Below are 26,939 nucleotides of genomic sequence, written 5' to 3'. Positions count from 1 at the left end.
TGAGTAATATGCTCAATGTGTCAAGAGTTACGAGTATTATTCTACATTCTAAGCTGAACTTTTCACATGATATGTTAATTATTCAAAAAATAGTTAATAAGCAAATACTTATCATGCACCAACAGTTAATATGCATGAGCATCTATTATCATACAGCAACTAATACATAAATATAAAATATTCGGAAATTTAAAGGGCTATGCCTACTTCACTGTCATTGTTTTTTCAAACAGGTTCTATTAGTGAAAACGTCATTACTAAATGTGTTCTAAATTGTGCTACAAAAATTCTAAGACCTCTCAAGATTTCACACACTTACAGGATAGATTTTACAGCTGAGGAGCTGAAGTTTAGTGGCTAAGGTAGAAGATAAAGGAAAAAATTATGTGTGATCTTGAAATTCTTAGGATACATACCATATAGTCCATGGCATAGTTTTCCTAGGTGAAAAGATAAGGAAATAAGAATTGATTCATCAGCTTTGAATGACTTTTCACAAAATGATTTCACTAAGGGAAGTATAGTTTGACTTCTGTCATCTGGAAAACAAAACAAAACACTTTAGATCCACTGTCTACACTAAACACTTAGAAATTAATACATATATACAAATTCCAGAAAGAAAAATTACCAGCTTGGCCACATGGTAATAAGAAATATTGGAAAACAATGATAATGGGGGTGCGTGGTAAAGAAGAGGTCAGAGGAGAGTTGAAATTATCAAAAACTTTAATGCCAGGCTGAGGGGTTTGGACTCTATACTATGGGCCACAGAGAATAGAATATAAAGTGATTACAAATTAAAAAACTAAGATGACTGAAGTGTTGAGTCTAAATAACTATAAGAATTCTTAACACCACTGATATCGACGGATGAGAAGCAGGCACAGAAAACCTTTCTTACTCTCTTTTGCATACATTTCATACCATGCTGCAGCTTTTGATTGAAATAAGTTAGCTTATAATATGTTCTGGATAGTGAATTTCTTCCCTTTTACTTCTTAGAGGACTCTAAAAAGTTAATTGGTTTTCTGAGTATGTCTGCTTAAGTCAGAAGTTTCGGAAATATATACATAATATTTAAGTTTTGATTCTAAAATACTGAGTTACCCACAATTCCCTTAAACTTTCAGAAAAGAATCCCTACTTCATTAAGGGTCTGCCAGTACTGAGTGCCATAATAGGCTTCTTAGAGTACTGCTATTACTGCTACTGTCATCACATTTCCGTGCCACATCTCCTGTTTTCACTAAATGACATTCATTCGACAAATATTTATTAGATTTCTACAAAACAAGCATCATATTAAATAGAAGTCGAAAGATGAATAATAAATGACCTCTGAACTTGAGAAAGTCAGACCGGCATGAAGCCAAACAAAAAAATATCGTAAGACAATGTGATCACAGTTGGACTAAGGCAGGGATCTGCAATCTTTTTCATAAACGTCCTAGGCTTTGCAGTTTCTGTGTCGAAACTATTCAACACTGTCACTGTGGCACAAAAACAGCTATAGGTAATACAAAAATGAGTGGGCGTGGCTACGTTCCGCTTAGCTTCCTTTACGAACACAGATTAGGCCCAAATTGGTGATAACCAAGCGTGGGGCAGAGATGCGGAAGACATTGAAGACGATGCCACGCATCCAGCTGGGATGTCTGGGGGTGCCCCGTTATGAGAACAAGGACATTCAGTCATTTATTCATGCATCACGTATTACAGTTTCTACTCCTCTGGCTCCTCAGAGAGCCTAAATGATTATCCTGTAACATTCATACATAATTATTATCTATGCTGCAATAATCTTTAAGAGGCTCTCCCAGTTCAGGTAAGATGCTGTTAACCCAAGTAAATGTAATCCTGTAATTAGAGTATTGCATCCAAGTACTTGACATTTACCTATCCAAATTTTATCCTATCAAGATGGTTATTGTTTACTCATAAACTAAAGTCCAGCGTTAATCAAGAGTCTAGTCATACACTCAGCGGAACAGCTAATTGTCTCTGTGATTCGATTTGCGCAACACTAAGAAATACCTCCTTATCCATTCCCACTCAAATTCCCCATCCCAAATTTCTCCTTCTGTGGGCCATGAGATATCTAGCATTAAAATATTAAGGAGAGGAAACTAACGTAAACATTTCTCCAATCAAGATCTTTCTTAGGGTCAATGAGTTGACCAACTTAAAGGCTGTTTACCAAGCCAAATTTTCAGTCCTACACAAAAGTAAGTTGGATTTTGATGAAAAGAAAGAGAGAAGTACAGAATATAGGTAGCAACAGTGCGTGCCATGAGGGTACATGAGGCAGCAGAGAGGGCACCGAAAGAGAAAGGGCCATAGAAAAGACAGGAAGGAAAGAAAGCGGAACATTCATCATAACACTTAACGTAAGAAATTCTGTTCTGCATCTACCTTTATTCCTTATTAGCAACGCAAAACTTACGGAAAGCGTTGCTGTCAGAAGCAAAGATATGTCCATGTGAAGATTTACCTGTATCGAATATGTCAAGCAGGTTAACCAAAGTTTCAAAAGCTGCGAGTCGCACACTGCTGCCTTCATCCCTGGAGAGTTCTATTAACTCAGGGAGCACCACACTTTTTGTAAGTTCTGTCCTGCACAATAAGCAATGGAAGAAAATAAAACAAATCAATAAATTTGTAGCAAAAAACTCACTAATAATGAGCCACAAGTTAGATGCTACAGAGAATAGGAAAAATCATAAAGATATGGTTCCTGCTTTCCAGGAACTTTTGATCTGGTTGGGCAAGTATGATATTAACACAAGAAACGTTAATAGTAACTGCAAAGTTATTTAAATCGATCCTAGTTCTCCCAGCACAACATTGTTACCCGCAGAGATCTTAATGACTAATTTATACCTAACCACAAAGTATAATACACTTTTCCATTGGAAACCGCTTCAGCAAAGCAGATCCATGATTGTCTTTGTTGGGGCAGGTTGTAGAAATCAGATATGATGGGACTGATGGTTGGTCCTCTGTCCATGTTTGTCTTTTGTCAGATTGGAGGCTGTTGATGAAGGAGAACCACGTAGAGGAAGGCCGAGTAAGAACACGAGAGGCAACTTCATCTTGTGAAAAGAAATGTGGATATGGATGGGCCCCCAGTATTTCTTCTGGCCCAGTCTCCTTAGATCAGGCCAATGAAAAGGGCACAAACAAATGAGGTTTCTTGAAATGCTGGTGCTGTCCTGCTGTGTTGGCCAACCATCTGCATCAGTATGTAAGCTGGAGCAGGCAGCTACCATCAGATGACACATCATAGCCAGCACCTGGGTAGAGCTGTATCACTCGCCAGACCCCAAAATTTTTGGTTGGCCATCTGGGCAAGCTTGCCTATTTCATTCATCTCATTATCCTTGACCCTGTATCTTACTCCCTGAGGACATCATGAGGGTTAGATCGTAATTACTAGCATCGATAGCATCAAGCTGATAAAACTGGACTTCCACAAATATAATAGGACCAGGCTGTCCTCAGGCTTCTGTACCACATACCAGAAGGCTTTTTATTGAAAAAATTATAACCTAGGGTGGAATTTACATGTGAAGTCAAGAGAAAGAAATTCTCCTAAATATACTACTAGCTTAGGCAGTATACAACACATACCTACTTCCTGAAAAAATACTCCGCTACGATCCAGTTGCCTAAGAGGAACTAACGAAAGAGGGAACTATTTGCATCCTACACGGGTAGGTCTGCCATGATGACTTATTGCCCCTCAACTTTTATAATGGGCATATGGGCAAAGAAAATGACCATGTACTTCATAAAGAAGAATTACAAGTGGCAAATAACCACGTATTCATGCTCCTTGTTCAACTTCATTGGTTGTCAGAGAAATATATTCATTTAATGAATATACATGAGCAGCTGCCTTAAGTAAGCGCTAAATTACATATAGGCAATGAAACAATCAAAGATACAATCCTGTCTTCCAGATGCTCTGAGTTCAGCAAGAGATATACTCAAGTAGATAGGCAGCTATTGGATGATACGAGATATGTACAAAAACAATAGTGAAATACTACTTTTGCCAATGAAATTAGAAAATTTAATGATAAATCTGCTCTGTTGGTAAAGGTACAGGAAATATCTCATGTACTACTGGGAGAAGCATAAACTTAGCCTTTTGAGTTCTACGATACACATAAAAAGTTTCCTTATTTTTTACCTGTATTATCCTATTTTTAGAGATGAGCCTAAGAAATTAGTTGTTTATGTCAAAATTTACAAAATAATAATAGAAGTAAACACTTGGCTACTGTTTTACTATGTGTCAGGCACTTGTAAGCAGTCTACATAAGCTAAGTAGATTCTTTCTAGTTTTACTTTTATAAGTTAATCCTTAAGCGATAATCCTAAATTAATTTTCAGAACTACTATGAACACATGATGACTCGCCCATTTTTAACAGTGGCAAAATATACGGTGAAAAAAAAAAAAACAGGATACAAAAAAACAACAGTATGTTCTCCTAATAGGTTCTGATCCTGGTTAAGGAGTGCAGATCTGGCTGAGACTGAATTAATTATGGCCCACAATGATCCAGAGTCAGCCTAGACTTAGAAGACCTATCATACAAAACTGGTTTTGAGATCAAAATTAGGGAATCGATTACTTGTAAATAAGAGGGCATGCATGGTTCATATTGGGGCATTTTCCCTTCCTGGATCCAGGCCTTCGGAATGACAGCTATGTCACTTAAGGTGAGAAGAAAAGAAATTAACACTAATTGAATGCATACCATGCTAAGCATTTTCACTTTTACCTCTTTTAACCTAGACACATCAGGGGGAACTAATCAGGATCATTCTTAAAGATCATATATAGTTTATCCTTTCAACAGTATGCTTTCATGGAATACAGGAAGAGGATTCGCATGTCTGCTATCCAGAAATAAGAATGTGATACAAGAAATTGGAAGTATACTTACCCAATGCCCTGAGCTATATTTTCTAATTGCCGACACATGCAAGATCGAACTTCGTATTCTACATCTTGACAGAGTGATTTTACCAAAGGAAGTATTTCTCTTTTAATGCTTAGAGAGAGAGGAAAGAAACATGCAGATGGGTGAGTGTTTCAGAATAATTAATATTTTCAAATAATTATCATCAAAATCCTAGCAAACATTAATATAAAACTTTAAAGGTTACAATATTTTTTACATTTGTAATTACATCTGGATGTTTTCATCAGCTACTTGTAAATTATGTATATGAGTCTTTTAAAAACAATGGTTAATTGTGGATTGTTAGTTAAACATCTTAGCTAAGAAAAAAACTGTAAGTAAGTGGAATATCTGATTCTAGCAACCATTGACCAAGATATTCTTCAATTTTATATTTTACTCTTATGTTATAATTATACGCCATTCCATCCTTCCCTTTGAGATTTATCATCTGAGCAGAGAGGAGCATACAAATTATAAACATGCTCCATAAAAACCTCAAAATATAATACATTACTCAAAATAATGAATTCATAACAATAATGGAAGAAGGCAAAAAGCCTGTCTTTATGTCGTGTTTACCAATTTTTGCAGTCTAGAAGACAATGCCATTTCATCCTCAAAACTATACTAGATATGTGACAGGTAAATTAAGACAGGAAATAGGAAAGTTAACCTTATCGAGTTTGAAAAGCCATGAGATCAAGAAGAAATGCATCTGAATAAGTAGACTTCTGAGAATTCTATAACGTTAAAAGAACTAAATTTGTATGTAGTATGGAATAATAGGAACTTAATATAATTGTTGGCCACATAGTTATTATACATTTTAAATCAATTTAAGAAAGCAGACAAAAAGTTAACACAAATACTCACGTATGGGCATCAAATTTGTTGGTTAATTTTCCTAAAATTTTACAGCTAACGAAACGAGACTGGACTGTTTGAGAAAGTTGTGCCTTGGAAACAAGTGGATTCAAAATCTAAAGAGAAAGATTTAGAGAACAAATTCACCAAGTTTTATATATTCTTTTTTTTTTTTTAGGTTTTAAATATTCTTGACACTGTCAGTTATTTTCTCCAAAGACTATTTTAGAGTTCTAAGTGTTTTTAAAGAATCTGAATTACGATTTGAGGTGCATAGTTGTTCGACCTGGATCACCTTGTCTGCATTCCAGGTAATTGCATACGTATGATAAAGATGATGATAAATCATGTAGTAAAAATCAATTGGGCAAAAAAGAGATTGAATTTAAGCTATGGCGAATTCTATAATAATCTGTATGCATATAAAGTATAATTGTGCAACATGTTTTCAAAAGAAAAAAGAAAATTAATGACCAGCTGCCCTGAAATTTATTTTTATCCTATATAGATTTTTATATTTATCCTAAAGGCGTGCAAAATATCATAGATTATAGTCTCGCATAGATTCTATTAAGTCACTCTGTCATTTGAATACAACAACCCAGGTCTGATACTGTATCACACATCTGCTGGGCACTCAATGGCTCAACAGTATGATACACTGTAAAGAACTATGAAGATCAAGTCCTAATTCTGGTCCCAGTTCTTTAAATTGTCCAACTCATCTTGCTATTTCTCATCCCATGGTTTCTCATCTATTTAAAATAGAAATTAGAATATGTTGTACTAAGAGCCGTCTAAGTTCTAAAATTCTATGACTCTAACAAAAGGGTCAACGGGTTTTATTCCTCTCAACAAAGTGACCAAAATTCCTGGATGCATACTAACAAATATAAACGTGAAATATATGAAATAAAATGCATATTGAAAATCTTAAAAATCATACGTTAAATACTACATGGTGTTCCAGGAAAGAACTGCATCTACTACATATCACTCTTCAAAAATATAAATAGCACGTGTCAACATTACGTTCAACATTTAAATACGTGTAATCATCTAGATGTTTGGCATCAAGTATACAAACATCCTTATAACTGCGAGTATTTTTGAGCGAGCATGTGAGCATTGTGGTAGGACCATAAATTGCATGAGGGCAAAGAAAGAACAAAGACACTTGACGAAATTCACAGACAACACTTCGCCAAAGACATGTTTGAAAAGAAATATATATAGGGATAACATTCACAGGATGAAAAACCTTTTTATTACAGAATAAATTTCTTTTCCAATTTTCCCATTCTCTCATCTTAATTTACTAAAACTTTTAGAGAAGGGTATATTAAACACTGTTGAAAACAAAAAAGCAAACAAGGAATTAGTAACAATATTTGCAACAAACAAAGGATTGGCACCCTTGATAGATAAAAAGCACTATATAAATAGTGATCAAAGGAGATGGTCACATAATTCCAAAAGAATAAATAGAACTGATATTAATATAGTATATGAGAAAACATTCAACAGCATAATAATTTTTTAAAGTTCCGATTAAAATGCAATTCCATTTTAGGATCATCATCAGATTAAATTGGAACACTCTTCCTGATAAAAGTCCAAGGAGACAAGCATTTTCACATATTGCTAATCAACATCCTCAAGAATCTTTGTGCCCTCTGACTTAGTAATTCCACATTTTTGGAAGCTATAGTTAAGGAAATTTTCTGAAAAACAGGAAAAGCTCTACAGAGATCTTCATTAATGCCTTATTTTGATAATAAAACTCTGAAAACAGGCTTAAATGTCTAACAAGCAAAGTATTTTGTAGCTACTACTGAGTTTAAACTAACAGGAAAATAATGCTAAGTGTAAAACAATCATATATAAATTCAATATGATCACTAACATGGCCAAAAGCAGCCATACATAGGGAAAAAACCTGAAACGAAGTTATAGCAGAATGTTGAAAGTGGCTAAGCACAGAATCATGATTTTTCTTTCTACTATTTTCTGTACTCCTCAAATTTTTTATGATGAATATATGTTGCTTTATGAGTGGGAAATAACTTTATTCTTTTTTAAAATGCCATATTTATTCAAAAACAAAAAGCAAAACTTCACTTACTTGTTTTTATGAAAGAGAGGGAGGAAGGAAGGAAGGAAGGAAGGAAGGAAGGAAGGAAGGAAGGAAGGAAGGAAGGAAGGAAGGAAGGAAAAAGAAAAAAGAAAAGAGAAAAGAAAAGAAAGAAAAGAGTATTACCTCATGCCTTAGGGTTTCTTTGGGCAATACTTCTATCACAGACAGAAGAGTTTCCAGCCACGCGTTGCTGACACCTGATTTACACAGATAAAATATGTCAAATTAAATGTCTCACTTACAATCTGACAGACACACAAAACTAAAACACAAGAAAAGTCTCACAAATTTAGTTTCAACTCAGCAATTAATAGTTACAGTAGTATTTAATGATAAAGTGGAATAATTTTTATTACTAGTAGAAAAAGTTTATCTTAGCCAACATCTAGAAAACATTTACATCTTTAAAAATAATATTAGTGGATCTATTTAACTCAAAGTGTACACTTTTTTGCTGTACGATATTATAACACAAAAGTAAAATTTAAAAAATCGAAGAAAGTGTAAATCATAAGGTGAACTAATGGGTCTTCGGCTTTCAAGGATACTGAATTTTTCAGGTTTTGTAAGATACAGCCATGGCTATTTTTAGTCAGACTAATGATCAACTCTTGGACAGCATGGCCTCATTCAGTTATACTCATCAGGCTAAAAAGAGGTTCAAAGAACATCACGACCACATTCAAGAAACAGTAAATAAGTATATAATTAAGCACACCAGACCCCTGACCTGCATCTCTGTGCTCCAGATGTAGCAGAATGACTTGGAGGAAGGAGTGGGCATATGTGTGAATTGACACCGATTCTTCCTGCAGAATGGTCAGAAACGACACCGCGGCCGTTAACTGCATTTCCACTCCTGCAACGTGCAGGACTTCCTGTGTAATCAGAAAGAGTTTGCTGTTACATAGATGAGAGATCGGAAATTATAATTTTTAAAAATCCAAGGTCATAGAAAGTAAACATAGTCATAGTCCGTAAATCACTACATATGACTTTTAAAAATACGTACTTCCTCCTACGGCTTAATTTAAGAAAACTATTTTAATCTGCTCCTGATCACCTAAGTTATTAGACCATATAAAATTTAACTGTCTTAGGAATTTATGAAATAAAATAATATCCCATTGTTTTATTGAATGAAAGTTATAAAAGCATATAAATCTTTAAATAATAGAATAGACATTTTTGATAGATTTCAACTTCCATTTTGCTATTTGTATTGTATAGTTTGCCATCATAACTAGAAAATAATAACGTCAAAGCTCAATTACATGTGTTTTCATTATTTGTATTTCTGCTTCAAAATATAAACATTATGCATTTTACGATATAAAAGAAATAAACTTAAGATTGTGCAAATTAATTTCCCCCTTTAAAAACTGACAAGAATATATATTACCACGAAGTAAACTGCTTTTAAAAGAAGGAATTTTTAAATATAAGAATGTTTTTTAATTAATTATATTCATAGCCATCTACATTCACCATTTAAAAGAATTTTAATGTATATTCAAAGTTAAAGCATACATGAGAATATCAGATTTCAACACATCAAAAAGTAAAAAAAAAAAAAAAACCTTTCATATAATCCTCATTAAAGATATCACCTATTCTTCTCTAGAAGAGAGAGTGTGTCTGATGTGAAGGTAACTATAAGTATTATTTGTTTAATCAATGTGGAACTTGTAGCTATAAAACAAAGCTTCGTATCTGTGATTTTAAGAAAATTAATCTTTCTACATCATTTCCTAATATACATCATGTGAATTATAATACCGTCTTCTTAGAAATTTAAATCATTTAAACAGAACTTTGATGACTTACCAACTTGTGCAAATTGAGTGTCAAATAATGACCATTGTACATCCAACTGTCTCCTCTCTACACTAGGCTCTGTGGTAGGAATCTCGCCTGGTCCACACCTGAAACGATCTCTTCCCCAAACCTGCTCCTCCTCTCATTTTCATCTCGGTAAACAGTAGCTGACAACTCTGCCCTTCTAGCTGTCAGCCCAAAAACGCTAGGGTCATCCTTAACAGCTCCCAGTCCCTCACCACCCCAGTCAATGGACCGATGCGTTCTGATCCAGAATCTGACAACGTATCACCTCCACCACTACCACCCTGATCCCAGCCGCCACCATTTCAGGCCTGAATTATTCCAATCACCTGTTATCTAGTCCCTGATTCCATCACTGCCCCTCTGTACTGCAGAGAGACTCTTAGAAGTCAGATCGTATCACTTCTCTGCTCAGAAGTCTCCAATGGCTTCATATCTTGCTCGAAGAAAAATTCAGACTCCTTTCAATGACTTACAAGATCTGTTCCCAATTCCCCCTTTTCCCAGATTTTCACATGATCCTGTTTTCAACTGAAAGCCACTCCCTTGCCCCAGCTCTCACTACTCCCCGTACAGACCTATTATCTCCATCATCCAACATATTAATTTATTTATGGTCTGTTTCCCACATCTATAACATAGGCTTCACGACTGCAAGAATTTTTGTCTGTTTTGTTCACTACCGTATCCTCCACTCCTGGCACACAGCGGGCGTTCAGTATAATGGCTGGATGACTGACTGAATATCTCTTACTCTTGCATCTACACTTTCTGCTCTTGATGCTTTCTCCCTTCACACACCCTTTCCACATCTCCTAAAAGGAGGCTGCAAGAGATTTTAAGGTGAGTCCTAAAGGTTAGGGTTTGGTAGAATTAGACACAAGGCAAAGCCAAAATGGATCACGCAGAAATGCATTCTCAATCCTCTTTCTGTCATGTCAATAAGGAGACGTTCCTGCCATCTTCTACCCCAGTATCTCTGTCACCATGATTTAGACCATGTACCCGGACTCCTTGATTCAGCATGGCGGGGGCCACTGCCAGACATTGTGCTAAGAAATAATACAAGTCATTCTACAATAGAAGAAACAGACTGAGAGCTCTCAAGTATTTTGCTGAAGGCCAAGCAGCGAGTACTTGGCAACCTTGCCTGATGCCAGATCTAAGCAATAAATTCTTTCTCCCAGGCCCTGCATTTCCAATTCATCGTTATTAAGGCATGACCTAAAGCAATCCTAAGCCTTCCTGTGGTCGGTGGGAGAGCTGGCAGTGGCTTCCTGTGGCACATGTTTATGTGGGATGGTTAATTCCCAGAAAACAGTACGGTGGCTGGTTTTTGTTTCGTTTTGTTTTAAACTTTTGTATCACACGTATAAACATTATTGTGCAACTTTTTTCGAGCAATAGTCAATTATGTAGCATAAGAGTTCTTGGCTAAAAGAAAAAGAGAAGAAATAATAAGGCATAAAGCAGAAGCAGCAATCGGTCTCTGAAATAAGCCCGCCCACATCCCCCTGTTTTACTGTTTACCAAACAAACATTGGTTCCACGCTAACAATTTTGGATTTGGAAAACGCTTTTCAAAGATTTGATGTGGCCAGTATACATCACTTACAGGTTTCAGAAGGCACGGTTTTTATTTAAAAACAGAAAGTACTTTGAGGAGAAATATTAAAATAAATCATGAGGGCCACAGTGTACGTTCCGGTTCACGTGGGTCTGCTGTTTTAAGTTCCAAGAGATGTAATTCTGCCCCCTCTGAAAAAGCCATTAAAGTCCTGGGTTTTGTACGTGTGCAAACTTTATGCAAAAGAAGGACATGAGCAGCTCTCCAACGGCACATCTTCTTACTGTTACTTAGTCTTCACGCCTGCAGCAACATTTGCCCCAACTAGTTTGCATTTAATTTTCGAAAAATCCTCAAGTCTTATCGGGATTTGGGTTTTTCTCTTGTTGTGCTGACTTCAACATCTGGGACTGTCCACTGTTAAGAAACCAGCACAGTCTAAGAGATTTTATCACTGCTAAAAATCAATTGATTTCTAAACATATCTTTTTTCTGAAACATAATACAATAAGAGATTGATACTTACCTATAAGTATTCTCCTCCACAGAGCCACACCTCCTGGACAAACATAGTGAGATCCATACTCTCTGGGTAAATAAGTATGCATCCTCATGGACCTTGGAAGACACTGAAAAGTAAATTCCTCTATTGCTTAAGTGCATGCCTTCACGCCAGTTACCCTTCCTCTTACACGCTACCGTACGCTGGCATTCCAACTTGAACCCCTCGAAAATGAAATGAGACATGTGATAAATGAGTTAATGGTATATTTCCAAATTTAGAAAACGATTCCCATTCAAGGAAGGAAAATGTACTAGACACTTGTGTGTTTAAAATCATTCTTCAGTTAGCATAAATGGTGTAAGAAAGCATTTTGCAAAACGGTGTGATACAGGCCTTGCAGAGAGGGAAACTGTTGTGTCTCCGATAAACCCACATTATATGTATCAAGAAGAGATTTCTCTTTACAATACACAACGTGGAGAAGCAGTAAATCAATCATTGGCTTATTCCAGAAGAGCAAATACTTTGAATTCACACATTTGGAAAGTAAACTCACTGAATAAAACTGGTAAACACATTTACCATAAATGGCGCTAGTTAAAGGTAAAAGAGCCCTAAAATTACAAAGTATCTTTGTACACTTTTTTTAGAGATAACATTACTGGTTATTTTGAAGTTAAATAATATGGATTTAAATATTAAAACATTGAAGCTCTAGGGCATAAAATATCTGGGGTTGTGAGCATCACAAATGTGAAATTTTTAATAACAATAACAGAAAACAGCTCTTTTCGCTATAAAATTATATTTATAAAAGACTCTACACTTGAGCTAATCTTGAGTAATAGGAACGTGCCAGCTCTAAGATGCCTTTGACGGTGGACCGCGACCCCTCATTCTTTTCCCCGTCACTGACTGCCACGTTCCCCACTGAAATGCAGGGAGTCAGTCGAGAGCACTGAAAATCAAACCGAGAGGGGAAAAGGCAGAACAAAACGGAGACGGTGAACAGGAACAAAAGATATGTGCTTCACCCTTCCACAAGTCTGTATTTCAGTGATTAGCAAGGTTCATGAGGACGTACACATAAAAACATCCCAAAGACCTCTTTCCATGAAGAAAGCGGTAGTGACTATCATCACATGGCTCCCATAAATGCGCAGTGAAGCACACTTGTGTGCAAAATCATGACAACGCCAAAGTAAATAAACACATTTCAAGACAATGGTTCTCAAAGCGACCTTCTTGCTGGGCTACTCTGCCAAGTCGTTTTTACATATAATAAATTAGAATCGTGTAATTTCATGATTTAGGCTTACAATGGAAATAAAAAGCAATTTCAAATGTTACAAAGAAAAGATGTGGTTATCAAAAAACAATATTGACTTACTTGATACAAGGGCTATAAGTAATCATTTCAAATGATCCGTTGTAGCCATATTTACTTAAATACTTTTGGAAAAAATTAGAAACCGTTTTTGGAAGTGAAAAGCAGCATTGGAGAGTATGGCAAATTTCTATAAGCAAGTAGAAATAGGGTTTTATTTCCACTCAGACACAGTGCTTTCCTCTTCTATCCTAAGCTTTTCTAAAGTGGCGCAATGAAAATCTAATTCTGATCATTTTAATTTCATTTACGGCTATTTATTAAGTAAATAGCATCAGACTAAGTGTTCTGGGAAACTGAGGAAAAGCCAAATACACTTTTTCCTACCTTTGAGGGGCTCCTGCTGTTTACATGCATTTAAACATTCCACAAATATTTCCTTAGTTACATTCAAGGCACTGTGCTAAGTGCTGGAGACTTAGCAATGCTCCTGTTAATACTGTGATTAAAACTGTGAGAAGAGCTGAGGATGAGAAGGACGAGTTGGCATGAGAAATCTAATAGGCGACCCGCTCTTCTGAGGAGAGGTGGGTCACCGGCATGTGCAGAGAAAGAATTAACTAGATGAAAGCTGGAATAGAGAGAGGCCGGAAAGCAGGAAGAGTAAGAAAGGGAGAATTCCCAGGACAGAGAGGTAAGAAGGAGCACGGTAGATTCAGGAAGCGAAAGGAGGTCAGGGTGCCTGGAGCACGGTGAGGGGAGGGGCCGAGGCTAGTGAAGCAGACAGAGCCCCAATTATGTAGGGCCTGAGATGCATCAAGCAGGAGAATATTGAAACTGCAGTCGTAAGCGCTTTGAAATATCATGCTGATTATAAAGAAGAAAATGAATCAGAAAGGAGTGAGGTAGGACGGGGTGGGTGGGAGGGAGGTAGTGGGTGAGGATCGCTTGGGAAGCTGTGAAACATATCTGAGCAAACCCTCAGAGTAGCTTAGACTAGGGTGGTTGGAGGTAGTGTGGTTGGATGATATAAGCGAGTAATGAAGGAACAGATGGTGCCAAGGATGATTCCCAAAACTCTGGCTTGAAAACCATATGGGTAACGGTGTTACCCATTAGGATCGGGGACCCTGGAGGAAGCCCAGGTGTCAAAGGGAAATGGCAGAAACTCAATTTTGGAGTCGTTAACTTTGCGATGCCTTTGAGAAATCCAATAGAGATTACAAACATGGAATTGTATTTACAAATCCGATACTCTGAAAAGGTCTGCCATAAAAAAGAGAATTAACATAGACTCGATATAATTTCTGGAGATGATATTTAAAGGCTTGGGCGTGGGTGAGACTGCCTACAGAGAAAGCAAAGACCGATAGTGGAAATCTGCTGCTATAAACATAATTTCACCCCAACAAAATAAGGGTGCTGAAAAACTCAAAGTTTAAACATAGAGATTCATCGTGAGTGTTTAAGCAGAACATTTAAGTTCTGAACTATTCTTAACACATCATTAGAAAACAATCAATCAGTCCATGTGAGGTAAGGGTGATGAGGTAAGGTGTGCTGAAGAGGGTGTACACAGGTATACACACGGAAACATTTTGGGTTACTATTGTTCTGATATTAAATCAAGAAGGAAAAAATAAAAAGGAGACTTCCTCTTTCAGTAATGGCAGATTAGGTCATTTGAATCAGCTCTCCCGATGAAGTTAATTTAAAAAGCTGGAAAAAATATAAAAAATCATCTGCATAAAGACATATGCGAACAAGGTTGCCTGTCCAAAAATAAAAAATTATCCATCCTAGATTACCCATGACTAGAAAAATTACCCATTCAAAGTCTAACAGACTATATAGAATTCCAGAAAGATGAGCATGTAATTTGGAGCCTGTTTTTTACCTCTGAAATGATTTGCTGATTCTAGAAAAGGCTCCTGAGAGGCCCAGAGCTTGAGACACTTTTCTGACAGCCTTGCAGAGGCCCTGGGAAGCCCCCTGGGATGTGATGAGTGTAATCCTGAGGCAGACTGACCTTTGCGGGGAGAGTGGCCTTGCTTCAAATCATCCGGCACCTAAAACTGGATTGAGACTTATATTGCTAGTGCAGTTAAACGACTGCCAGAAGAAAATATATTCCTTTCTGGAGAAGCTATCGCCCTGGGCCTCAAATTATTTCTATAAATAATTTATCGAATACAAGATGAAACACACAGGAACGTGAAGAGATGACATAAATAAGAACCAACAGAAGCAACAGAAAACAGGAGTGTACCAAGAGGAGCTCCAGGCGTTGGTGTTACCTGAGGCATGCCTATTTCAAGAGAATAAAAGACACGATAGAAAATTTCGACAGAAAACTATAAGATATAAAAAAAAAAAAAAGGATGTGGCAGGTTTTTAAAAGAGCTAAACAGAAATTCTAGACTAGGAAAAGATAATCATCGAAATCAATGATCGGAATGCATCGCAAAGAGAAAAAGATGGAAAGGACCTAACGTATGTGAAATTGGAGCCCTAGAAGGGGACCAGAGAGAAGACTAGGCAGAAGCAAATTTGAAAAATGTCTGAAAAGGTAACGGTCATTTTCTTAGTACAGATATTCTAATAGGTCTATATAGATTTATTTGCATTTATCTAACAACTAAACATGCTGAGCATCTTTTCTTATGCTTACTGGTGACCCACAAATTGTGCTTGGTGAAATATCCAAATTTTTGCCCGTTTTTAAAAATTGGGTGCTCTTCTTATTTTTATTACTTTTTTTTTTTATTACAGTTGGCCTTCAATATTATATTATGAAACTAATACAACATAGCGGTTAAACATTTATACAACTTAGGAGATGCTGCACCGCACCCCGCCCCAGCTTAAGTGTAGTACCACCTGACGCTACAGAGTTATTACAATATTATTGACTATATTTCCTATGCTGTACTTTACATGTCTTCTTATTATTGATTTTTGAGAGTTCTTTATGTATTCCAAATACATTTCTTTTAGCAAATATAAGATTTATAAATATTTCCTTTCATTCTGTGACTTGTCTTTTAATTCTCTTGACAGTGTCTTCTGAAGAGTAGAAGCTTTACAATGACATGAGGTCAAAATATTAAATTTTCCTCCATGGATCATGCTTTTAGTGTGTCATATGTAAGAAACCTTTGCCGAACCCTGGGTCATGACGATTTTCTCTCATGTTTTCTTCTGGAAGTTTCAACAACTTTCGTTTTTAACCTTAAGGCTTATGATCTATTTTGAGTTCATTTTTCTATACGGTACAAGGCATGGACTTTTCTTCCCAACTGACCCAACACCATTCGTTGAAAAGACTATCTTCTCTACACTGACATGCTTTTGTACCTGTGTTGTAATCAATTGGCAATGCGTATGTGTATTTATTTTTTTTCCTCTATATATGTCCCATTGATAAGTCTTTATACCCACATCACATAGTCTTAATTGCTGTAGCTGGATAGTTCGTCTCAAAATTAGGTAGTAAAAGTCCTCCAACTTTGTGTTTTCCAAGTTATTTTAGCTATTCTGGGTCTTTGTATTTTAATATGAACTTTAGACATAGCTTGTCATTTCCCATCAAATAAATACTTAACTTACTAGAATTATGATCATTTTACATTAAATAGATAGATTGATATGGGAATAACTGATAACAATATTGAGTCTTCTGACCCATGAACATGGTATATCTTTCTGTTTGTTTAGTTCTATTATTTATCTCAAAAGTGTTCCATAGTTTTCAGTATACAGATCTTACATATCATTTATCAGATTGACCCTAAGTATTACATATTTAATGCTATTGTGACAGTTTAAGAAAAACTTCAGTTTCCAACTGTTTGTGGTTAGCGTATAGAAATACAGTTGAGTTGTATATTGATCTTGTGTCCTGCAACCATTCTATAGTCACTTAGTAGTTGCAGTATTATCCTTTTGTAGATTCTCCCATAGATGTTATCTGATCAAAATCCAGTTGTTTCTTTCTTTCTCTGCAACGTGCATATCTTTCCTCTCTTTCTGTTGTCTTACTGCCTCAGTAGAACATCTGGTAGTGCTAAACAAAGTGTTAAGAGCAGACATGCTACGAGCAGACGCTCTTGGCTTGTTCCTGACCTTAGGGAAAAGTGTTCAGTAGAGATGATGTTACGTACCGGTTTTTGAGAGAAAGCTCCGGTCTATCCCTAGTTTGCTGAGGTTTTTCCTAAATCTACTGCGATAACCAGATGGTGGTTTATTTGTTTTTCGCTTTGTTAATATGACTTATATTGGTTCATTTTTGAATTTTCGACTAACCTCAAATCCTGAGATAAACTCCAATTGGTCACGATATAGTATCTTTTTTACATACTACTGAATTTGATTTGCTGTTTTTCAGAAGATATTTGCATTGAAGCTCGTGAGGGATATGCATCTAGGTTTTTTTGTTTGATTGTTTTGTTTGTTTTTGGTAATGTTTGTGTCTCATTTGGGTATCAGGGTAATGTTGGCCTCGTAGAATAACTTGTGATGTTCTTACTTCCACCTCTATTTTCTGGAAGGATTTGTATAGAATTATTATTATTATTTGTTTACATTTACCCTAATTGTTACCATTTCTTCATTTCTTCACATAAATCCAATATCCATCTGGTATCACACTATTTCTGCCTAAAGAAGTTCCTTTACCATTTCTTACAGTATAAGTCTGGTACAAAAACAAAACAAAACAAAACAAAACTTTTCCACTTCTGTTTATCTAAAAAAAATACTGTTCAGCCTTTTCCTTGAAAGATATATTCACTAGGTATAGAATGACTAAGAAACATATGTGAAAACACTGGTCTCCACTAGAATTTACTGAAAGGCAATATGTTTAGGTCTATAAGGAATATTAGCAAATATAACATTTTATATATGCCCAGAAAAACTATACTCAATAAATGTTTCTATTGAATTTAATGTAAAATAATTAATGGTGTTAATCTATTTTGTCCTTAAACACAAATAGATATACATTAAAAAGAAAAAAACACACATTATTTTCAAAATGCATTGTGGTCAGCGCACTTTTTTTAAAAGCTGTAAACCACATTAAAAGAGTAATTTGTGTCATCCCTTCATGCTCTCTAATCCCTTTGGTTAATACTTTTTCTTTTCTTAGTACAGTAGAAAAAAATTAGTTATGTAATTTTATGCTTCTTAGCCCATAAGTCCTCCTGGTAAGAGGTCAGTGCAGACCCCGATGATTATTTTCCATCAACTTATATTATAGGAACGATTTCACTTCCTTCCTCACCCTCCTTCACATCAATGTCCCCAAATGCTCAGTTTGTCAAGGGAGCACCATTGTCTCTTGTCTATTGCGGGCTTTGTATGACCCGTAGGGTGTCTGGAGCATCATGTTTTGTTTATTATGTATAAACGTGTTTCTTTCACAAAATGCTTTTGCCTTTCACATGGCTTTTAACTTATCTCAGAAAACATCGCCTACAGCGAAGAAGACAGGTACTTTTACTTCTGAGCTGCGAACAAAAGAAAAAAGGAATGTGTATCATCTGCTTTTTAATTTAATTTATTTAATTCCTTTAGTTAAGATCATTTCTTTTTTTCTTGGTGACCTATAGGAAAAAATCATATATAATTTCATGCTTCCTAGAAACCTCCCAACAAAATTATTCATAGTCGACAACTGAATTTTTTAGGTTTAGATTTCCTCAACTCTAAAATGAAAATAAATGCATCAAATGGAATTGTTATAAGAAGTTTAAAAAGATATGTCTAAGGCACTAAGCACAGTCCTGGCCAACAGTAATTGTTCCTCGCATGATTATTGTTCATCCACATATCTATGACACTTGAAACAGACTTAAAAAGTAAGTAAAATTAAGTTTATTCACAAATATCTTTATTTACACTATAAATTTTTCTATAAATATTTGAAATTAAGATTTGTTTTAAATCTACTTATATTCAGTAGATATGAAATACTCTAATAAAAAATCACATCGGGAGAAACTTACATTTTTCTATTATTTCCATAAATGAAAATAAAGTAATACAAAATTCATAAAAGGAGAACTAATGAATCTTTTCAGAATCAGATTGGTAGACTGCATCTACTGAGTGCAAATGATCAAATTTCATATTGATTGATTAATTATATCTTTTATCCTTTCCCTAGTGTGTATCTTTCTCCCACTCCCCTAAAAAAAAGGTTTCTCTAGGAAAACGAATCAGCATGATATCACTCCACTGATACCCTGTTTTTACTTCTCATCCAAGAATGACAGCAGTGGAGGAGGCTAATGCATCATTGGCCTTTCAGGTCTACTCTTACTGTCTCAGAATGTTAAGCTTAATTGATGCTCATTTTAAAATTATTTTTGAGTGCCTACTTCTTGCCACGCACTGTTCTAGGTTCTGGGGATATAGTGATCAACCAGACTGACAGAGTCTGCCCTTGTGGAAGACAAGGAAAAGAATGGCAGGTGATGCAAAAGCTAAACGGGGTCATTTAAGGACACAGCAAGGAGTCTTCGTCTATCTGAAATGGGAAGTTACTCGTATTAGTTTCCTGTGGCTGCGGGAAATAAATTACAACAAACTGAGTGGATGAAAACAACAGAAATTTATTCTCTCAAGTTCTAGAGGCCGTAAATCCTAAATCAGTATCAGTCAGCCGAAATCAAAGTGTTGGCAAGGCCACGCCCACTCCCGACACGCTAGGATAGGATCTGTCCTTCTCTTCTTCCGGTTTACAGTAGTTGCTGGCCGCCTTGGCTGGCGGCTGCATCGCTCCAATCTCTGTCTCCGTCTTCACAGGGCCTTCTCCTCTGTGTCTGCATCAAACTGACCTCTGCGCTTCTCTTCTAAGATACATGGCATTTAGGGCCTAACCAATTAACCCAGGATAATCTCCTTATCTCAAGATCCTTAACCACAACTGCGAAAACACTTTTTGCAAATAAGGTAACATTTATAGGTTCCAGGGATTAGGGCTTGGTATCTTGGGGAGGCCATAATGCTGCTTACCACAACACTTAAGCAATTTTCACAAAGAAAAAGATATGACAGATATTTTTTATAAGAGCTCTCTAAAGGAAAAAAAGGTAACTATGTGAGATGACAGGAGTATTAACGTGATTGTGGCGATCATTTCACAATGTGCACATACATTGAGGCATTGTGGTGTACACTAAATCTTTAGACTGTTCTCATATAAATATATGAAAGATCTCTCTGGCAGAGAGGGCTCTAGGGGGCAAGGTAGAAGCAATAGGTCCAGTGAGGAGATTGCTGTAGGACCCAGACGAGAGATGACTAGGCTTGAGAAGTAAAATTATACATAATAAATCTGTTACAATCATGATCAGCTAATAAAGAGATTATATAGCAGTAAAAAGGGAGGACTTGGGAGTCAGATTTCCTGTTCAGATTAATTATACCACTTCCTAGCTTTGTGACTTGGGGCAAGTTACTCAACTAGGCCACGTCCTCCTCTATCAAGTGACCCTTTTGGAACTGCCATGAGCATTGGACTAGATGAAAAGTTCATAATACGTTTGACAGACTACAGTGCCTGACAAATGATAAGACCTCAATGATTGTTGCTACGGTTATTTTTATCTGTTTCTGACATTGCACATTATCTATTATATAATTTTATGCCATATATTTTGGTTTCTAAAATAAGTGAAAAAGCAATTAACAGGATTCAATAACTCAACAGGTAGAGACAATTTTACACTTCGTTACAAAGTAGTGACCGATATTAATTACATGGTGTAATTATATCATTACCATCTTAAATTTTATAAAGAACCACCACAGTATTTTAAAAATTTATCTTGACAATAAAATTCTTTCATTTCTAGATAACTACAAGTTCAAGTCAAATACTGAAATCTAACATGTAAGATTTCAATTTAGTTCACTGTAGAAAAGAATTCAGACGTAATAAAAAAAGTTTATTTCTTTTTCAAAAGATACTCTAGGATTAAATCATATAACATGTATATATTATGACAACTATATTTAAAAGTGTCTCCATATCTAGGGAATTTGAATTGAATTTACTTTCTGAATTCTTATTTAAATTTAACTTTGAGATTATTTACCTAACTGCATTATCATTCATTGTCTCTGTTGGATACAATTTAGGAAGTAAATTGTAGAAATACTATGAATTAGCTCAGTTCTAATTCTGACTCTGTTTCTGCCATTTTATTTTTAATCTTAAATTCCTTCATCTCTCAAACAGTGAAAATAGCAACCAATTTTAAAAACCATTTTTCAGTTAATACATTATTGTAAAGATGAAACACAAATGTAACAAAACAAAAAATTAAAATAAAGATATCATTGGTGAGCTTTTATAATGCCTAAAGCCAGAAACATCTCTATCATCACTTTATATGATGTTCTTTAAGGTAAAGATAAGATAAAGGGTGAGTTCTAAAAGCTGCTTATATTACTATTATAAATGTGGTAAGAAGCGTGGGAATAGTCAGTTTCTTACATAAATATTTATTGTTCGTATCTTTAAATCCTCTAAAAGTAAATCACTCATAGAATGATTAGTAATTGTAAGTACTCAAAATATTTTTCCCTATGGATTTAATAAACATTATCAACTAAGATACCTAAAACCAGCAGAACCATCTGGATGCTCAATCTAGAAATCTGGAAGTCAGCTCTCATTCCCCACATCCCATCCATTACGAAGTTCAGTTCATTCTACCTTGATAAGTGTATCTCGGACACCTCCACTACTCTCCACTGTCTGAATTAGCTGTTCTGATCCAAGCCACCCTTAAATATCATGAGGACTAGTGCTATAGCTTCCTGATCCTCCCACTCTTATCCACTCTACACATAATTGTCAAAGGTCACTGTAAATGTAAATGGGATAAGTCGGTGCTGTGCTTAAATCCTTCAGTAGTGTTGGACCCTCCTAAGAAAGAACAGCTCTCGCGTGCTCTGTCGCTGACCACCACGCTCACGTCTTTTTGAGTCACACCCCACCCTGACCCACTGGATTCCAACTATGCCTGCTTCTTTCAGCTCCGCCAAGCTCTTTCATTTTAGGGTCTCTCTCTCTCTCTCTCTCTCTCTCTCTCTCTCTCTCTCTCTCTCTCTCTCTCTCTCTCAATGCACAGTAGGTACCCCCTGTCACTACCCTTCTTGTCACTCGTTTTATGTCTCTTTCCCCACTCTGGACTGTCGCCTCCTTGAGGGCAAGTTCTCAGTTTTGTTCACCTCTATTTTCTCAGTGCTTACAACAGTGCCTGGCGCACGGGAGGTACTCAGTAAATATTTACAAATGAATGAGAAGGCCATTATTGCTAAATGCTCACTTATATTATGGCCATAGCAAAAGCGAATAAAGTGGCTATGTGTGATTTCTGTTATGGTTTTATCACTTGAAAGTAAGCATTCACAGAAGCAAGGCAGATTTGAAGAAGATGCTAACAATGCATAGCAATAAATCTTAATATACGAATACCATGATTTAAAATGATCTGTACATAAACACAGGTTGTATAATTTAACACGGGATTGCTTAAATGTTTAGCTGCCTATATTATATAACAAACCCTCTATAAAGGTAATCATTATTGGCCCCATTAAGTCTTTTTTAACATTGACTTATTCAGCATTTTTAAATAAAGTCAGAATCACACATGGAAATACTCTTCTATACTTGTTCTTTAATTTTTTTCTATAGTCTCTAGGCCTTCCAGATGTAGAATCTAATCTGGGACTGTCTGCTACCCTTTCTGTATCTTTTTTTGTACAGGGCAAGATAAATGAGAGTCCCAAGTAAATGGCTGCTTGTTGATTAATTCAAGAAATGAATGAAATCATTCAGCAATAAGTAAAGGTTTTCTTAGTACATATTCATTGTTATAATTTTCTTTATAGTATCCATTTATTCAGTTAATCTCCTATATCATGGATTAATTTTTGTTACTTTAAAAGCTCCTTAAAATCATATCTTTAACTCAGTTATATAGTTTCAGCAAATACATTTGATTCTTTGTTTAAATATACTCTATATGTGAGTATATAATATTCTTTACACAATATCATGAAATTAAGTGAGGGACTTATTATTTAATTGATTTTATTGTAACTTCATTAATAAAGGCTTTTTTCAAAATAACTTAGAGACCTGTAAAGGTCACTACTCTATATCCTTCAATTTTTATTTTTACTTTATGAAGCTTTAGACATTCAGTATGCTGTGGGCCAGATTTAGCCTGCTCAAACAATGTACAGCATGTTCAGGATTTTTAGCTTTAAATCTAATTCACTTATGTACGATAACTCTTTAGTCAAGAGGACCAAGCCACCTGTTCCCATCTACCATTTTTAACTGGCACTTCCAGATGTCATGCTAACAAGCATAGGTCAGTTACTGTCACTGGAGTTGAATGTAAAATGGACTGCGTAGACTCAATTCCATTGAAATTATGACATGATTCTAGGAAAAATAGGTAGGAAAAAGCTTGATTCACTTTTAAATAATATGCAATGCTAAAATAAACTATTCACGATTTTAACTAGTAAAAAAAAAGTCACATTGCTTGCACAGAAATGTGATCATCTTGTAAAAATAACATGGAACGCCACTGATCTAAATCACGGTAACTGTAACCAACCATTCTAAAACCCAAGGACACACTAATAATTACAGTATTTAAATACATATAAATAAATTTTATAAAACATTAAAAAGTTATAACTAAACAGAGAGCCAAAGCAAAGCATATAAAATTTGCTATTAGCAAACACAATCCCATTAGTACGTAGCCTTCCTGCTCCCATTTGTCCATTCAAGTTCTCACGAAGAATAGCACTTTGCGCACATGTACAAATCATAAATGTTGTGTATTAAATATTTAATATTATATGTTATCAATAAGTATTAAGAGGAAAGGATGTTATAGTAGACGAAATATTTTTGTGCATAGTAGGAAAAACTAATTCTGAAGAATTTAAGAAGAAAAAAAATAAATATAAAACTAAAATTCTGATGGCCACAACTCAATCTTTATTTAAGGATTCTGTAGAAGTCGCCACTGGGTCATCATCAGTAGTTATCAGTTAAATTATACTATCGATGTTATAGAACACTATTAATATAGATTTAAGTCAACAGAATACCAAATAAGATAGCTATGAATGTGAGACTAAAATTTTTTTTTGAACTACTGAAAAGCTAACTTTGTTAAAATGTCTCTACTCAGAAAGTGACTAAAGAAATCTTTACAACTTAAGATTTGGATTTCTCCATTTGCATCAGCTAATTTCCCTGTTTCTATCATAATTCGAAATGTGTATCATGATATTTCCTCCACTCAACGATTAAGTACAAAAGATCAGCCATCACAAGCTCTGAAATTTTCTCCTGACAATGACAACATGCTACTGGGGAAAAAAAGGTAAATTCAAATCTTATTTCGCACCAACTTACTCTAACTTTCGGTAAGACTCTCCGAAGTGTCTCCGCAGGATTCTGTCGCATCAAAAATGGAAGATTTGCAATCACACTTGTTCCCTGGATATCTTGACCAGCACTTACAAAGAAAACACAAATTTAAAATTTGTCATTGTAAGTCGTATTCTGGTTTATGATTATAAAAAGTAGGGACTAATTTGAATACTGACTGCTTTTAATGATAAACACTCAGACTTTGATAAAGTTTTAAACTTTAAACACATCACTTAGATATAAAAACTAAACCAGAACTGAAATTTCTTTAACTAAATCTTACAACAAATACATGAAGACAGTAATTATGTTTATGCTAAAACAGGATTTTCTACATACATAGTTTAGATCTAAAAGTCTTAAGACTATTATTACTTACTTTAAAATTCTAATTCACTTTTTCCTGTGACCTGCCAATTTGCCCTACTTTACAAAAAATATGAATGGTAAAATTTCATTATAGTAAAATATTAATAATCATAATGGCAGCAAGGGAAGCAACAAAATCAACTACAAGAGAATCATACGACTCACTTCTAATGCAATGATTTTACCTGTTGCACTAGATCGACTCTATGAGTTACCAGAAACGTCTTAAAGATAAAGAGTACGTTTTTGACATAACGCTCATCAGGTCATCAAGACTTCACCAAGGTAATCCCAGTGATACTCTAGTGGTTTAAATCCCTTAGAAAAGGTGTTCAGATTCTTTTGAAAATACATTTCCATGCAAAAATTCTTTGTTTTTCAAACATAAGCTAAACCACATACATTGTGTAAATACTTGAAAATATATATAGAAAGATGATGATAGTAAATGTGGTACCCTCTCAGAGGAAAATTCTACCTATGCTTAACTGATACAAATTTAAATGTTAATTACTGACACCATAATATTTATTTATCTTAACTAAAATTATTTTTACTTAGCCCTTCAAATGGAACTATTTGTCATTATATGTACGACCTTATCATAGTTTTAAAAGTGTTTTTTTTAAGTATTATATTTATTTGCTTCAGAGTCTTATAAGTTCTGTTACTAAGAAGCATATTCTGATTCTAAATGAAGCTGCCTGCTCTGAGGAAAGGCTTTTTCTCTGCAGTACAGTAGCCTGTGAAATGCAGGTCAACACAATCATCCACTATACTCACCGCTCTCTATGTGAATACTTTAAAAGGCAAAATCAAGAAGAAAAGGAGAAGGGACTAAAATAAGGGACCCACGCCAAGATGGGGAGAAGATCAAAAAAGGGAAATTAAAGTTGTATATAAAAATACTACTTGTAGTGGGTCGAATGGTGGCCCACTGTAAAATACGTCTACATCCTAATCCTGCTGCTCAGAAGGGGAAACCAGTGGCTCTCGACTGGGAGTGCTCCCACCCACCCCACCAGGACGACGTCAGACAGAAGCCATTGTTGAGTATCGCACCTTGGGATATGCTACTGTAATCTAGTAGGTAGACTCAACGGATGCTGCTGAAAATCCCACAATGCACAGTGCAGCTGCCCACAAAAAAACCACATATCAATGATTCAACAAGAAAATGTCTAAGAAACCATGGTGTAGACAAAGTAACTATTAGGTGAACCACATGACATTGCCAGCACTACATAATTATTGATCTACAACAATGGGAATTCCATATTTTCAATCTGTACATTAAGCTTAGTAGAAATATATTGTCAGAGACGTCAAGGAAAGGTACACAGGTTGTCAAGCACAAAATGCTAGAGTGGTTCTCAGCCTTTAGCTTGCACCAAAATCGCCCTGGAGCACTCGTTAGAGACGGGCCCCAGCTACAGGATTCTGCGCCAGCAGATCTTGGTGAGGCCCGAGAACTTGATTTCCAACAAGCTCCCAGGTGGTGCTGATGCTGCCGGTCTGTAGACAAAACTCTGAGAGCCACCACGATAGAGGAAGAGCTCAGAAAATAAAAGGAGGGGACATTGCAGAGTCTCCGCGTTTTTCAGGCCACACAAGTGAAACGGGCCAAGTGCATAGCAGCAGTCTGCCCAGAGGAAGCAGAAGGTCCGTCCGACACCAACTGCACATATTCGCTTCTGCTCGTCCTGGCGACACGGCTCCTCTTGGTAACTACGATGGTAAAGTGATGTGGCAAAGGGCCGGGAGCAGAGGTAGAACTGCGCACAGGCTCCTTAGACGCACGTTAGAGGAAAAGCAAGAGGAGCGCTTCGCAAAGGTTGCGCATCAGACAAGAGAGACAT

At 35.8% G+C, this 26,939-nt stretch overlaps 1 protein-coding gene across 3 annotated transcripts in view; it reads right to left on the bottom strand.

The window, feature by feature from the left end:
- Window positions 1–26,939, bottom strand: part of PPP4R4 (protein phosphatase 4 regulatory subunit 4) — an 81,225-nt gene that overhangs the window by 32,077 nt on the left and 22,209 nt on the right. For 2 of the 3 annotated variants that reach the window (XM_016145520.2, XM_016145521.2), the window contains exons 3-9: window positions 24,694–24,796; window positions 8,713–8,860; window positions 8,106–8,179; window positions 5,855–5,961; window positions 4,961–5,068; window positions 2,495–2,616; window positions 417–539 (exon numbers count right to left, since the gene is read on the bottom strand). In XM_016145520.2, the coding sequence (XP_016001006.2) occupies window positions 417–539; window positions 2,495–2,616; window positions 4,961–5,068; window positions 5,855–5,961; window positions 8,106–8,179; window positions 8,713–8,860; window positions 24,694–24,796 (785 nt within the window). Of the gene's footprint in view, window positions 1–416; window positions 540–2,494; window positions 2,617–4,960; window positions 5,069–5,854; window positions 5,962–8,105; window positions 8,180–8,712; window positions 8,861–11,917; window positions 12,021–24,693; window positions 24,797–26,939 lie in introns of all 3 variants that reach the window. The other variant, XM_016145522.2, reaches the window with a different exon arrangement.

This window comes from Rousettus aegyptiacus, unplaced genomic scaffold (assembly GCF_014176215.1).
Source record: "Rousettus aegyptiacus isolate mRouAeg1 unplaced genomic scaffold, mRouAeg1.p scaffold_m13_p_3, whole genome shotgun sequence".
Taxonomy (NCBI): Eukaryota; Metazoa; Chordata; class Mammalia; order Chiroptera; family Pteropodidae; genus Rousettus; species Rousettus aegyptiacus.
Note: the sequence above shows the minus strand (reverse complement) of the source record. Positions and strands in the feature narration are given on the sequence as shown.